A 15,023-nucleotide genomic window follows, 5' to 3' on the forward strand; every position below is an offset into this window, starting at 1 on the left:
CTTTCCAAATCCAAACTCGCTTCTTTAAAGGGGTTAGAAAAGCGATAACTTCTCGTACGCACTCTTCACGGAAAGTTTCTAAGTGTTTCGATTGCCCGCGGGATTCTAGTAGATCTCGAAGATCGTCAATTTGACTTATGATGGAATTGAGCATTAACAGTATACTGTTCCACCGCGTTACAGCTTCTTGCTTCACAGAGTGCTGCAGACGCCCCGAGTGACCCTATCTCTTCAAATAGCCTACTATAGCTCTTGCTGATAGCAGACACGACAGGATTTCAGGAGCTTCGTTTTCTAAAAACGCCTCTTAAATGTGTGACGAAGCGCAGTCATCAGGCAGTGATCAAAGTAAGGCAAACGCTCGTAAGATTCAAGTGCCTTCTTCATATTAGCTCCTTGGTCGGTGACAAAGTAAATTTTGCAAGATCATTCTTGTTAATTGCTAACTCAAGCAACCGCTCTTCGATTTCGTGCCGAATGTTATCTCCTGTCTTAGGTATGTCCGGAAACTCAGTTGTTAGCAAAACAAGCGTTTCTAGCTGCCACTCATTGTTAACATAATGCGATGTCACAGTCAAAAACTTTCTCTTCTTGTAGTTATCAGACCACAGATCACTGTCTAGAGCGCACATTTTGTTCTTTATGGCACATATTAGCTTGGGCACCATTGTCGCCCGTATTTTGTCGGCCTTTTCTTTAACATGCCGTGATACAGTGGTAGGGTGCGGAAGAACATCATCTATATTGACTTTGCCATAAGTGGCGCCAACATTGATGAGCACCTGCGAGTAAATCTTGAAGCCAATCTTACTACAAGTGTTTAACGGTAGCAAATCTATTCCACTCATCGACCAACTTATCAACACCAACTTTCTTTATGCTGCTTGGTACTGCACGTGTTCGGTGGAATTCTGATCCTCAGTTACTTTTGCAGCGTCAAATCATACCTGCTGTGCTTGGCTTGTAAGAAAGTACAGTATCACATGTGGCACACTGCACGAACCCAAAAGAAGCCTGCGTGACAGGATCCACTACAAGTGCAAAGGATTTCCAAGCTTCACTCTTCGCCTTCTCTTCGGACATATCTTTGTTCTTCAGGACTAACGAGACGCTCCTAATTCTCTCCAGAATACTTCTCTTCGTTTCTTGAATGCAGCGTTTACGATCTATACTTGGTTGATCCATAACGCTGTCTGCACTGCTCAAAGGCCAGTCACCAACTGATTTTACACACGATTTCTAATGAATTCCGCACTGTAGAGCGCGTGGCGGTTTTACTATCACCGACCGGGATTATGATTTCGCTCGAGCGCCCGGCAGTGCTCGACACTTCCACTGATCGCCGAGAGGTGAAGGACGACCGGCCACATGGTCCATCAGACGGCCACAGCCTTATCGCAGCGTGGGCTTTTCCCAGCCGTCGAGCAGCGGCACGAAGTGGGCAATGCTCGAGCGGTTGTTTTCTTCAAATTGCAGAGCTCTAATTGGTACCTGTATCAAAAAACACAAACGTAATATTCATCTCAACCAACCAGACAAATCTGCAATACCTGAGCACACTCTATCGTCGGGTCATGATGTCATGTTCCAAGATGCTCGAGCTCTTACCCACACTAGACACTACAGGTCCAGGATTATATGGGAAGCTGTGGAAATACGTAGAAATCCTAACAATTTCAACAGGGACACCGGCTATCAATTAAGTAATACCTGGTTGCCAGCCATTAAGAATTTACGTAGGTAGTTCCCTTCCCTGTCCCCTTCACTATTGTTATTCCGTCTCAGTGTTTTCCAAATGCTAGAAATGAAGAGGGCAGAAAAGAATACAGGCGATTAAAGAATGAAGTGGATAGAAAGTGCAAGGTAGCTAAGGAGGACTGGCTGAAGGAAAAGTGCAAGGATGTCGAAGGTTGTACGGTCCTAGGAAAGGTAGATGCTGCATGCAGGAAAATCAAGGAAATCCTTGGAGAAAGGAAATCTAGGTGTATGAATATTAAGAGCTCAGATGGAAAGCCACTTCTAGGGAAAGAAGACAAAGCAGAAAGATGGAAGGAACATATCCAACAGTTGTATCAAGGTGAAGATGTAGATAATTTGGTTCTGGAACAAGAAGAGGATGCTGATGAAATGGGAGACGCAATTTTGAGGTCAGAGTTTGACAGAGCTGTGAGCGAACTAAATAGGAACAAGGCACCTGGAATTGATGACATTCCCTCTGAATTACTGACTGCCTTAGGAGAAACCAGCATGGCAAGGTTATTCCATTTAGTGTGTAAGATGTATGAGACAGGAGAAGTCCCATCCGATTTTCGGCAGAATGTTGTTATACCGATTCCCAAGAAAGCTGGTGTTGACAGGTGTGAAAACTATCGCACCATTAGCTTAGTATCTCATCCCTGCAAAATTTTAACACGTATTATTTATAGAAGAATGGAAAAACAAGTTGAAGCTGAGTTGGGAGAAGATCAATTTGGCTTCACAAGAAATGTAGGAACACGTGAAGCAATCCCGACTTTACGTCTGATCTTAGAGGATCGAATCAAGAAGGACAAGCCCATGTACATGGCATTCATAGATCTAGAAAAGGCATCGATAATGTTGATTGGACCAAGCTATTTAAGATTCTGAAGGTGATTGGGATCAGATACCGAGAACGAAGAATTATCTACAATCTGTAAAAAATCAGTCTGCAGTGATAAGAATCGAGGGCTTTGAAAAAGAAGCAGCAATCCAGAAAGGAGTGAGGCAAGGCTGCAGGTTGTCCCCCCTCCTTTTCAATGTTTACAGAGAACGAAAGAGAATAGAAGCTTTTGAAAAGTGGTGTTACAGAAGAATGCTGAAGGTGAGATGGATAGGTCGAATCACATATGAAGAGATACTGAATCGAATTGGCGAGAGGAGATCGATTTGGCTAAATTTGACGAGAAGAAGAGATAGAATGATAGGACACATCTTAAGACACCCAGGACTTGTTCAGTTGGTTTTTGAAGGAAGTGTAGGTGGTAAGAACGGTAGGGGTAGACCAAGGTATGAATATGACAAACAGATCAGAGCAGATGTAGGACGCAGTAGTTGTGTAGAAATGAAAAGGTTAGCACAAAATAGGGTGGCATGGAAAGCTGCATCAAACCAGTCTGTGGACTGATGACTCAAACATCAACAACGTTTGTCGTCGCCAGATGTTTCATTCCAGGCTTGTGTTTATATCATACACCTGTCTATGTCATATGTTACGCAAACACATTATGTGAACTGCTTAACCTGATTGTAATGGTTTGGTCAGCTTCCGCTTCAAATGCTAGCGTTGTGCCACGTCCTGGGGGCCATCTGGTGGTGAATGAACTTACCATTCCCACTTCTATTATAACGTCCAAATTTCAAAAGTGTCATTGTTTAAGAAGGCTTTCTCGTGGTCAGTCGTTATTTCTTCCGAGGACGCAGAGCACAGTTTTCTGCGAAACGTTAAGAATTTCACCTTATTTTCTTGACACGGCATAAGCCCAAAAGCCTATACAGTATCATGTCTATAAGTACGGGCCGTGAAAGCATTAATGGCAACATTGTAGTAGTTGTTTAACGATCTCTAATCCATTTTACAAGACATAGTTTTTAACAGCATTCATAAGTCATTTCCAATCAGGTACCTGATCTATTCTTAAGGTTAAAAAATATGGCTGATGATGCCTACTATTGATAGGCAAAACATGTACCATCCAATGTATTAATTTTATGTTAACAATTTTAATAAGAACAAAGTCCTAATTTTTAAGACTGTATTGTATTGAATAGGTAGGTGAACAATAAGAACATACTAGTGTTATTTATTACAAATACTTTCAATACGGACCCAAAAATGAATTTTATCACATGTAAAGACTAAGTCACAACCCCATGAGGGATGCGAACCTGGATATGTGAGTTACGAGGCCATGAAGAGCCATAGAAAGTGTGTACTAGCATAATGAGTTATACTTGTGAGAATAGGCCAATAGAATGTCTAGATGTGAATAAATGTGGGCCGTGATTTAAACTGTAGCCTGTGTGGCGTATTTGAAATGTTGCATGGTCTGCGAGATGGTAGCCAGGCCATATGTTTTGAAAGAGAGATTTATATTGAAGGCCCGTGGGTTGTAAAGGACGTTGACCCAGTGACGCTTTAGTCAGGTAGAAAGGCATGAAAGGGGGTGAGGCTTATGAATGAAAGCCCGTAGTACACATGAATACTGTAATCTCCAGGGAGGGTTTGGCATGCTTAGTCTGTCCGCCCAAGATAGTTTGTTTCCATTTCCTCTGCTCAGCTGATCACATGTTATTGGAGACATGTGACCCGCATTACGACACTGTGTTGAGACATGGCAAATTGACATCTAGAACTTCGAAGATCGTGAGGGCGAGGCCAGGCCCTAATGATGACATCAAGTGTACATATTATAGTTTTATTTTCAGGCTGTTGTTTTATTTTGTCGTGTGTGATATTTTGTCCAGTACATAATATCTGGTGTCGTTTTTGTCACTGCTTAAGGGAATCATAGCCCGCAAGCTATATTTGGGATGTGAGGCTTTGTCCTCTCTTCAACTGTATATGGGTTTGGTTCCCTGTAAGCAGATTGTGTTATTTTGGAGGGTAGAGAGGATAAGTGTGTGTTCTGATACTTGTGTCCCGACCAGTTCGGAATTGTTTACCGAGGCCAAGACATGCGAATCTATTATTGCAATTTCAGGCTAACAGACGATTTAGACAGAGGCCTTTGGCCAACAACACTAACTTATTTCAACCTCTGAAATAAATCAATAATTTCCTATATTCCGGGTTTGTGACCCTGACCTCTGTTGTCAGATTTTGTTTTATATGTGTTGCTTTCATTGGGGTAAATTATTATTCTGAACCCTTTGTTTTATTCGTTTAATAAATCCATTCTCCCACTTATTTTGTTGAGTTCTCATTCACGATGATGCATTTTAGAACCTGTCTTATTATTTTTATGCTAACTTTAGTTAGATTTAATTTCGACCCACATTCTGGACGCACCACACATCTCTATCGATGAGCTAGGCGGTGCTTGAAAAGGGGATAAGGTACAGTATAATAAGTATCTTCCTTTGCTTGTAAATAATTTTTTGCATGTCAAAATGATGCAAATAATTTAAGCTGCCACATTTTTTGCCTACAGTAAAAAATTTAAAATGTATTATTTACACAAATAAATAGAGTATTTTCCTAACAAATAAAGTATAATGTTACCTATGGGATCAGCACCTCAATATAGCAATTTCACACATGTAATACAAATTTTATTTCATAACTGAAGTAACTGCAGTTTTTTAATTGCTGTTACACTTGATATTACACCAATTACATTCAATGAAAGAGAATCTAAGAAGAGAGGTATCTTACCAGAAAAAATATATCTGGTGTTCCTCGGGTGGCAATGAGTAAACTCACTACAACTGGAAGCACAGAGTCACGCATCACAGGTATTATCAACATACTAAACAAACGTTTTACTGATGCAAAAGCAATATCGTATATTACTTCAAAGTTCTTCCTTTGTGCCACACTGCACATGAATCCAAAGATCCATTCTGGTAACTGACTTTCTTTAGGAGACATAATTAGCCACTCACAAAGAACACAGACTACACCTGATGGCGACTGATTATTCAGACACTCGTGTATAATTTTATCAACTGAAGATCGAATGTGGTCTGAAGGTACAAGCTGCAATATGAATGCCAATGCAGGACTAGGATTACGACACACATCTGTAACAGAGAGATTCCATTATAACACAACAAAACACTCACAAACTGAGTACAATAGAAAATAAGAACTTGTTCTTAATGAAAACGTATTTTTAAAAAATCTTATGAGAGCTAAAAAGGATTATTTCAGATTCAAGATTTTATAGAATTTGTTCTTAAGCCGAAGGCCGTTTTTAGTGAAAGAAATACTCTTGATTCCAACTTCTACATTTCTGGAATTCATTTTTATCTCAGAGATGTGCCCAACTACCAGATTTTTATAGCACTTTGTCGTAGGTACATCGTAACTGGTATAAAACCTTCGATTATTATGTTTAATATATTTTAATTATAGTTTATTTAATGCTAAACTATCTTTTATTAACTGTTAAAGATGACTAGTATATGATTTACTTGTAAATATGTAGTATAAAATTGTATAACATCAAATACGTATTGTGTATTAAGTTAACCTCAAAATTTATAGAGTTGAAAGAGGTAGAAAATTCCACAATGTTCGTATGTTAGACTTGTTGTACTACATTTGGTATATATGAAAGGTTCCGGAAACTTACTGTAAGGTTTTATTATCCAGATACATGCAGAGACATTACGAATGTTGTAGATATTTCCATAGGTGTTTGTAAATACTGAAGGAAAGTTCGAGTACCCATTCGACTAGCTGGTCGATCGATGTTTCGAGTGTGTTTCATTAGAGTGTTGTAAGAACTCTTCCAGAAGACGATCATTCTAGATGGTTGATCGAACAGTATATATATCGAGCTGTCAGTCAGTGAAGTCAGTTCTTAGTTCTTAGTTCTTGGGACTCAGACAAGTGATGGACTGGGAGTGACTGTTGGGCTCCGAGGTGGAGTCAGAGTAATGGACTCGAGTGAGTGAGGCGGGGAATTCAAGCGAGTGCGCAAGTCAGTTGATATCTGTACTGGTCAGAATCGACTTCAGAGTACTCCGCTATTGAGTGTTGTATACAGTGTCGTTTGTGACTGTGTATAATTGTGTGTTGTGACGTACAGTGTAAATAAAGTAATTTATATAAGGAAGTGAACGTGTTCTCGTGTGATATTTATTTACGTCAAATAAAATCGCAACGTAGAATGAAAACTTAAATATTTCCTGCACAAAATTCACAAGCAAAAAATATTTCTATATGCAGATTACAGTTGCACAGAACACAAAATGTATATACCTAGAACAGTGAAAATGAATGCAGCAGACCAATAAAAAGGTCACTCTAGAGAGATCAAACTAAATAATACTCTTGAAACTGAGATGATGTATGGCATAAGTAAATTATATCAGTTCACTTGCACACTTCCTTCGGATAAGCTTTTGTTGTATTAGGCCCGGTTTCACAGTTTGAGTTTAAGCCGAAGCTTTAGTAAGCCACGCACGCCGCTTAAGCAAGGCTTACTCTTTGGCTTAAACACTACGAGTTTCACAGTAGGGGGACCATGTGCAGCTTTACTAAGCTGAACATCTCTGAAGTTGGTAATACTTGCGCATGCGCAATGATTCAATTCTCATCTTTGTTTACATCCATAGCCTATGATTGACTGACTTGTAGGTTATACATCGTTTATCAGCCAAGATAATTTAGAAAAATGAACGGAAAATGTGATTCCAATAATAGTAACAAAAATAAAGTTTAAAAAAGGTCACTCGCCCGTCCTGTTTACACGTATTACCACTACAGTCTAAAATGGCCATAACTTCTGAACCATTCAAGCAAATAATGCCCTGGCAAGGTTATTGTAATCCTTATAAAATACTGGAGGAGGTCAAACAATTTATTTCGATGAGGAATTCAAGGATAATATAGAAATATTTATTTAATGTTAAGGAGTTATATTTTTTTACCGCCGAGTATAGCATAAAATCGCTTCTAGAGGGCAAACGGTTGGAAATAGGTATATACCATCGCGGACTTTTTTGTAGAGGTTTCTATGCTCTACAATTCATACACTTACACTTGGGGTCTATCGTTGATGGTTCACGCAGCGTAAGCCAAGAAAGCAAGTGACCGACCGACATTTTTGTCTCTTTTACTGTATATCGGAACACGGAAACTATTACTTCACGAGCCTCGAAATATATTCAGAAATATAAGTTATTTAATGTTAATGTTATTGGTTTTACGTCCCACTAACTATGAATTTGAGCACCTTCACCACAGGACTGAGACAGGATCGAACCTGCCAAGTTGGGCTATAAGAAGGCCAGCGCTCTACCATCTGAAATGAATCCTTAGCTTAAATCTCAGTTTCATACAGCTTAAGCCAGTCACAGATAAGCTCGGCTTACCACTTGCACTCCCCACTGTGAAACTCGTCCAGAGTTTAAGCTCCCACTTAAGCCCGATCCAAGGCTTAAGCGTATACTGTGAAACCGGGCCTTAATCATTCTCAGCTTCTATTTTGAACTTCCGTAAGATTACTTGTACTACAGTATTTTTCTTGAAGTCTCTGCTGATATTTTCTGAAGAAATCTGATTTCCAGGCAATTCATACCAAAACAACTAGTTTATTAATCTCCCAACTTGGAGTATAAAGTCTTAAACCAGTCAATCGTAGGTTTATTTCACATCTCTCCTTTCACAGGGCAATGAAATACACCACCACACCAAAGGTGTTGTTTTCCTTTTTCCTTTTTTTAAAGTAGAGCTTTTGTTCTGAAAATTACATACGGAGGCAATTTTCTGAGGAACCCCTACCCCAACAGTTTCTCCACTTTGTTTCCATCGAGCAAGTGACTACATGTTTTGGGTCACATAGCTGTCAGATTGTAAATGGGAGACAGTAGGTTCAAACTACACTGTCGGCAGCCCTGAAGATTGTTTTTCACAGCATTATCCATTATCAAAAGTCACTGTATCGATACGATGTCTCACTGAGCCCACACATATTTTGTTGCAGATCTTGAAGCTCCTGACATATTTCTTCGGGCTTTATGTAGCCAAACAATGGGTGGCTTATATTCAAGTAAATATTTCTTATGGCAACGATGGGACAGGAAACTGCTATGAGTGGGAAGGAAGCGACTGTGGCCTTAGTTAAGATACTGCCCCAGCATTTGCCTGGTGCAAAACTATGATGAAAGTGATGTTATTCATCAGTACAAACGTCAGATCTGTAAAATATTTGATAATTACAGGCATCCAACAGCATATCAGGAGCCTCACTAATAAAAGGTTTTATTGTCCTCAACATAAGGAAAAATCAGTTTTCAGTTTTATATGTAATAACAAAAGAACAAACAAGTGAATGAATATGAAACCCAGAAGATAGGAAGAAGGGTAAGGAAAAGGATGAACATTTTCAGAGGTCATGTCAGTTTCTTTTATCCTTACGCATTTCATGTTCCTAGTCTACCACTTACATTTTTATTTATTTATTTATTTATTTATTTATTTATTTATTTATTTATTTGTCTTTCTCCCTGAAATCTAATTTCCTTCTTGCACTATGCACTATACTTTGCATATCAAGACAGGATATATAAAACCATACTGATTTTCATTCAGATTCTCCAATGACTGCACTCTCTTTTCCACAATTCCCAAAAGTATATGTATATTTTTTTTCCAGTTTGCTTTACGTCGCACCAACACAAATAGGTCTTATGACGACAATGGGACAGGAAAGGGATAGGAGTGGGGAAGGAAACAACTGTGGCCTTAATTAAGGTACTGCCCCAGCATTTGCCTGGTGTGAAAACGGGAAACCACAGAAAAACTTATTCAGGTCTTCTGGCAGTGGGGGTTAACGTATCCACAAAGACTCACATGAGATGCTGTCAGTTGGTACAATTATTTTATTTACATTTATCTACAAATTAAACACACACATAACCTTGATCACTGCTGTCACAACAAAAACACCCACATCACAAACCACCATTTAAAAACAACTGAATAACACAGCACATAGAGGTTATAACCTTGGAACACAAATAAAACAGATGACTGCTTTAAAAGCATGTCGCACCTTGCTACACAATAACTCTCTTCCAACAACTCACTGAACAGTAACTCCCAAATAATAACTCGTTCAACAATTAACTTCACCGTCAAGATTGTCTCCTTATATACGTGCCTGGCCAGGCTTCCAGAAAGATACGTTACAAGCAATACTTTCTCAAAAACTTGAGAGAGCATAATACAAAGATTACAATGTATGGAATATTCTCAATCGTTCTAGCGCCTATTACCATTCTGGAAGTTACAGTATGTTTCACAATTATGGATTACAAATTATATACACAGGTAAGAATAAATTATAATGTTAATTTACAGGTATTTACATTAATGGAACTGATATAAATGTCTATGTACAACACGGTTCATGACATAACCTCACACACAATACGATCATTCAACTACGTTAATAATAATACTAATACTTTCATGACATAACCTCATACACAACACGATTGTATCGTAATAATAATACAAGTACTAAATGGATGTACCACTTCACAAAATAATAATAATGTTATTTTACTTTACGTCCCACTAACTACTTTTTAAGGTCTTCGGAGACGCCGAGGTGCCGGAATTTAGTCCCGCAGGAGATCTTTAACATGCCAGTAAATCTACCGACACGGAGCTGTCGTATTTGAGCACCTTCAAATACCACCGGACTGAGCCAGGATCGAACTTGCCAAGCTGGGGTTAGAAGGCCAGCGCCTTAACCGCCTGAGCCACTCACCCCGGCGTACCACTTCACAGCCATACATACGAGTAATAATAATAATAATAATAATAATAATAATAATAAAATAATAATTATTATTATTATTCAAGCTCAACATCTGCATTAGTTACCCATGGTTGAGAGAATATTGTTTTCAAATTATACCGGTTATCGCACTTGCATTAGGTTTGAACCGACTATCTCCCAAATGCAAGCTAACAGCTACATGACCCAAACTGCGCAGCCATTCGCTTGGTCAAAAATATTTTCTCTGAAATACTGACATGAGAAATACTTCCCTAGTTTTTTTTTAAATCCTTCCTATGGCTTTGTTATGGCAATTCCCAAAAAAATACTTTCCAGGAAATACTAATTATAGAAATACTCCCGTAGTTCTTGAAATCCTCCTGTATTTTACATATGGTGGTCCATGATCAAATCTGCTGTCAACTTAGAAGTACATTGCCCAGAGCTAATTTACTTCTTCTTTAACCAATTGACAGACTAATTTTAACATACTGAGCATTCTTTTAATGCATAACACACTTTCTACGCTACTAAGTTTTATATATGTAATTCCCAATGTACTTAATTTTAATCACACTTTTGTTTCATGTGACGATGAAGTGCACTCTGAAGAACAATTCAAAATTTTTTAGTGATGCACTTTTTTTCCTGCCAGGCTTGCATGCAACACAGTCATGGCACAGAGTCTTTCTTCTACAGTCTCGGGGTAGGAAACTTGTGATATGTGCCCATTGAGCTCATACAGGGCAAATTGGGAATTTGTTTGCAAAAACTGTTACATTTGTCAGCCATCTCATCCTATAGGGAGTCATGAACCATCTTGAAAAATGTCTAGAGGGATGGGATCTGGAGGGAGGTTCTCTTTTATGATGGAATTTATTTCAGAATTTCCTGTAAAACCATATTAGATAGTTTATCACCTGTTTCACTCCATTCCCAGCTGCCTTCCTTTGTTTCTTACAAGACAGGCTGAACATTATCATCACTGCTGGATTCAAACAAGCCCTCGCTCTCAAGTGAAGTTTATGTCACACTGCCATCAGTTTCACCATTAGTAAATAAAATTGTATCACTTGCTGAAACTAAATCACTGCCTGATTCACTCTGACTAACCCGTAATATGTTCCATTTTATTACTCGTAACACAAGGTTTAGTAGAGCCGGCCATCTCTGCTGACTACCAAGTGGTGAACCACCCTACCTTGAAAACAAACAAATTCCTGCTACAAGATGCAATCTACACTGTTCATTCCAACACTACGAAAGAGAGCAGACTGTCAGCTTTCAAACAATATACAGCACGTCAAAACTGCACATCGCCTGTATTCAACTGTCCGCTCATTGACCAAGATTAAGATTTCACACCACATATAACTTGCAACAGATGCTATGTAAAGCTGACTCAGAGGCTAAAGGAGGGCGCGCGCGTGCGCACATATTCAAAACAATGCAACAGTAGTCGGCTGATTCTAAAGGCCGGTCTCTACTGTTTAACATTTAACACCAACATGTTAAATTTAACATGTTACAGTTGACATGTATATTGTGATTGTTTCTTCCAATTGACTTTGCATGTTAACTCAGAATGTTGAGTTAACACTTTTAACATGTTGGCGTGTTTTCCGCTCCAAGTGGAAAACATGTCAAGTCAATTTGTTGTTCATGCGATGTCGGCACAGCTTCGGCAACTTCCATGCTGTTTCCATGCCAACACATAGCCTAAACGACGCAAACGACGTGCTCCTCATGAAATAGGATTATAATTACAACAATCTGCAACGCTTATTCTCTTGCTATAAGCTACAAATACAGTACGCACAAGTGTGTCGTTCTCTCTGCATTATACTAAAATGTATAGTCAGAAATGGAGTAGAGCGAGGAGATTACTCTGGACTTAATTAATGATATACCTAACAGAAAGGCCTTATTTGTGGGATGTCTCATCAGAGGAATACAGATATAAAGCGAAGAAAGCCGACAGTTTCCAGGAACTCGAAAATATCTATAATTGTTCCCGCAAGTAAATCGAAAAAAAAAAAACTAACATCCCTCCGCTCCCAGTACAGTCGAGAATTGCAGAAAGTTCGGAAAATTGGGTAGTCGGGAGCGGACGAATTTTATACTTCAAAGTGGTTTGCTTTTGAAGCAATGAGCAGAGTGAGGGAAAGAAATGTGCCTAATAAGACTGCATTTGTAAATCATAACAAGAAGCAACAGTGGCAAGAACAAAGGCCAATTCCTCTTCATCTGAGTCCATTGTCCTTATTTAAAAATACTAGACACCACCTAAATGTATTACCATAAATTGATATGATGAACTACCTGTATATAAACAAAGAATGTCAAGTTGAACATGTTTATTAAGTGTGGACAGAATGTTAAATGAAACAGTATTTGACATTTAACATTTAACATGCTGATGGTGTCACCAGTTAACATTTAACACTTTTAACATTTAACATGTTGTTGTTAAATGTTAATCAGTGGAGACCGGCCTTAAGAGTAACTATTGCTTCACAGTTCAATACATTTAAAGCAACATAACATGAAAACTATTTATCCAGTCCTCACTATTTATTAATTACACAACTCAAGAAGATTTTGGGAAATGGGAAAGGAAGGGGAGGATTTTATTACACATAATGTGCTGATTATGTTGCTGAAAACAGAATGTTTCTATGACGTCAGGAATATGAGGTATAGTTGTTTATGCCTACTGCTGCACACCTAAATATTAGATCAGTAAAGTGGATAAGATTAGAACCATTTATCGTAAGCAGATGACTCCAGCTGTGTTAATAGGAATCATATGAGTAAAGTTTGCTTGTCAACATTTTCATTAGCTAGTATCTTTGTTTGTTTAAGCCATGGTGGTAGGATCTAGCTGTTGCAACAAAGTTTTGAATTTTCAAGTTTTGCAGTATTTCAATGCTTAAACAATGAAGAAGCAGAAACATGGGATTATTAATTAACTGGATTGTTTTTGTTTCTATGCAGAGAACTCGCAACTGTTTTCTTTTTCTTTATTTTCCTAGTGGTCTTAATTATGCACTAACACATTGAAGATTTTTGGTGATGTAAAGATGAGGAAGAGCTAGGATTGGGTAAGTAGCAGCAATGGCCTTAAGGTACAGCCCCAAAATTTGCCTGGTGTGAAAATGGGAAAGCACAGAAAATCATCTTCAGAGGTACCCACCATCTCCTGAAATGCAAGCTCACTGCTACGCGACCCTAATTGCACGGCCAACAGACTCGGTGAATTCACAACTAGCAATCAAAGGAAACCTATTACAAAACTGCATATAAACTGTATTTAGAGCATCTGCAGGGTGACTAAGATAAAGACTTTGCATTACATATTTGCAACAGATGTTAAGTAAAACAGACTTGGTGTCTACAACGGGAGAAACAGCATTAATTATGCCTTTTGCAGTTCCGGTCATATGGCGGGACCGAGCAAATCATATTAATGATGGTTATTTCTGCATAACAGAAATAACAGATTTATCATTAAAAAATAAATGGAGATTTTCATACCCCAACTTGTGTCCAGCCATCAGACCAGTACCTCATGGCAATGAATTACCAATACCGTTAGCTCTTTTAAATCGACAAGGGCTTATAATACTACTACCACTACTTCTTCTACAGCTTTTGAGGGGTCCCGGGTGCGAACTATGTTGCACATACGGACTTGGCCCTGTTTTATGGCTGGATGCCCTTCCTGATGCCAAACCTATATGGAGGGATGTAATCACTACTGCGTGTTCTTGTGGTGGTTGGTAGTATAGTGTGTTGTCTGAATATGAAGAGGAAAGTTTTGGGACAAACACAAACACCCAGTCCCTAAGCCAGAAGAATTAAACAGATGCGAGTAAAATCCCCGACCCAGCCGGGAATCAAACCCGGGACCCTCTGAACCGAAGGCCTCAATGTTGACCATTCAGCCAAGGAGTCAGACCCAACAAGGGCTTATACATTCACAGGATAATGATTCAGACAATCACGTAATGGCATCAACATCAAGCAATTCATCGTACAGTACTAAGGAAGGGAGAAATCCACACTTCCCTGCACAAAAACTTGAATGAGTTAGAGTGTGTCTTACATCTGTCAAAGCAAGATGTTGAGCTCCTGGCTTCAAGACTACAGGAGGGGAATTTACTGGGAAAGGACATGAAAGTTAACCTTCTTTGAAATAGGAATCAAGACCTTTTACCATATTTTAGGAAAGGTGCTACACTCTGTGGTTGTTGTGATGTGAATGGTTTAACACTTTGAAGACGATGTCACACCATGTAGGGTGACAGAACCTCATACAAAATATAGTATGTCACCCCTCATGGGGTGACACGGTAGTGTGTCCAAGCCTCTCAACTTCAGGCTGTCGCACAAAACTAGCGCTACCATTCGCTGTTGTATTGCATTGCTTGTTCACGTAAGGTGTTCATAGAGTGCAGCACAGTGCCCATTCCTTTCTCAGCATGCTCTGCATTGCGCAACAGACAGTGGAATTTCTCTGACATTTGTGGGGTGACATAC

General features: G+C 39.0%; 1 protein-coding gene across 1 annotated transcript in view; it reads right to left on the bottom strand.

Annotated features, from left to right (window-relative positions):
- Positions 1-15,023, bottom strand: part of DUBAI (Deubiquitinating apoptotic inhibitor) — a 378,846-nt gene that overhangs the window by 233,353 nt on the left and 130,470 nt on the right. The window contains exon 5 of the mRNA XM_067140455.2: positions 5,396-5,763. Within this exon, the coding sequence (XP_066996556.2) occupies positions 5,396-5,763 (368 nt within the window). The remainder of the gene's footprint in view (positions 1-5,395; positions 5,764-15,023) is intronic.

Source organism: Anabrus simplex, chromosome 2, assembly GCF_040414725.1.
Source record: "Anabrus simplex isolate iqAnaSimp1 chromosome 2, ASM4041472v1, whole genome shotgun sequence".
In the NCBI taxonomy this organism is placed as follows: Eukaryota; Metazoa; Arthropoda; class Insecta; order Orthoptera; family Tettigoniidae; genus Anabrus; species Anabrus simplex.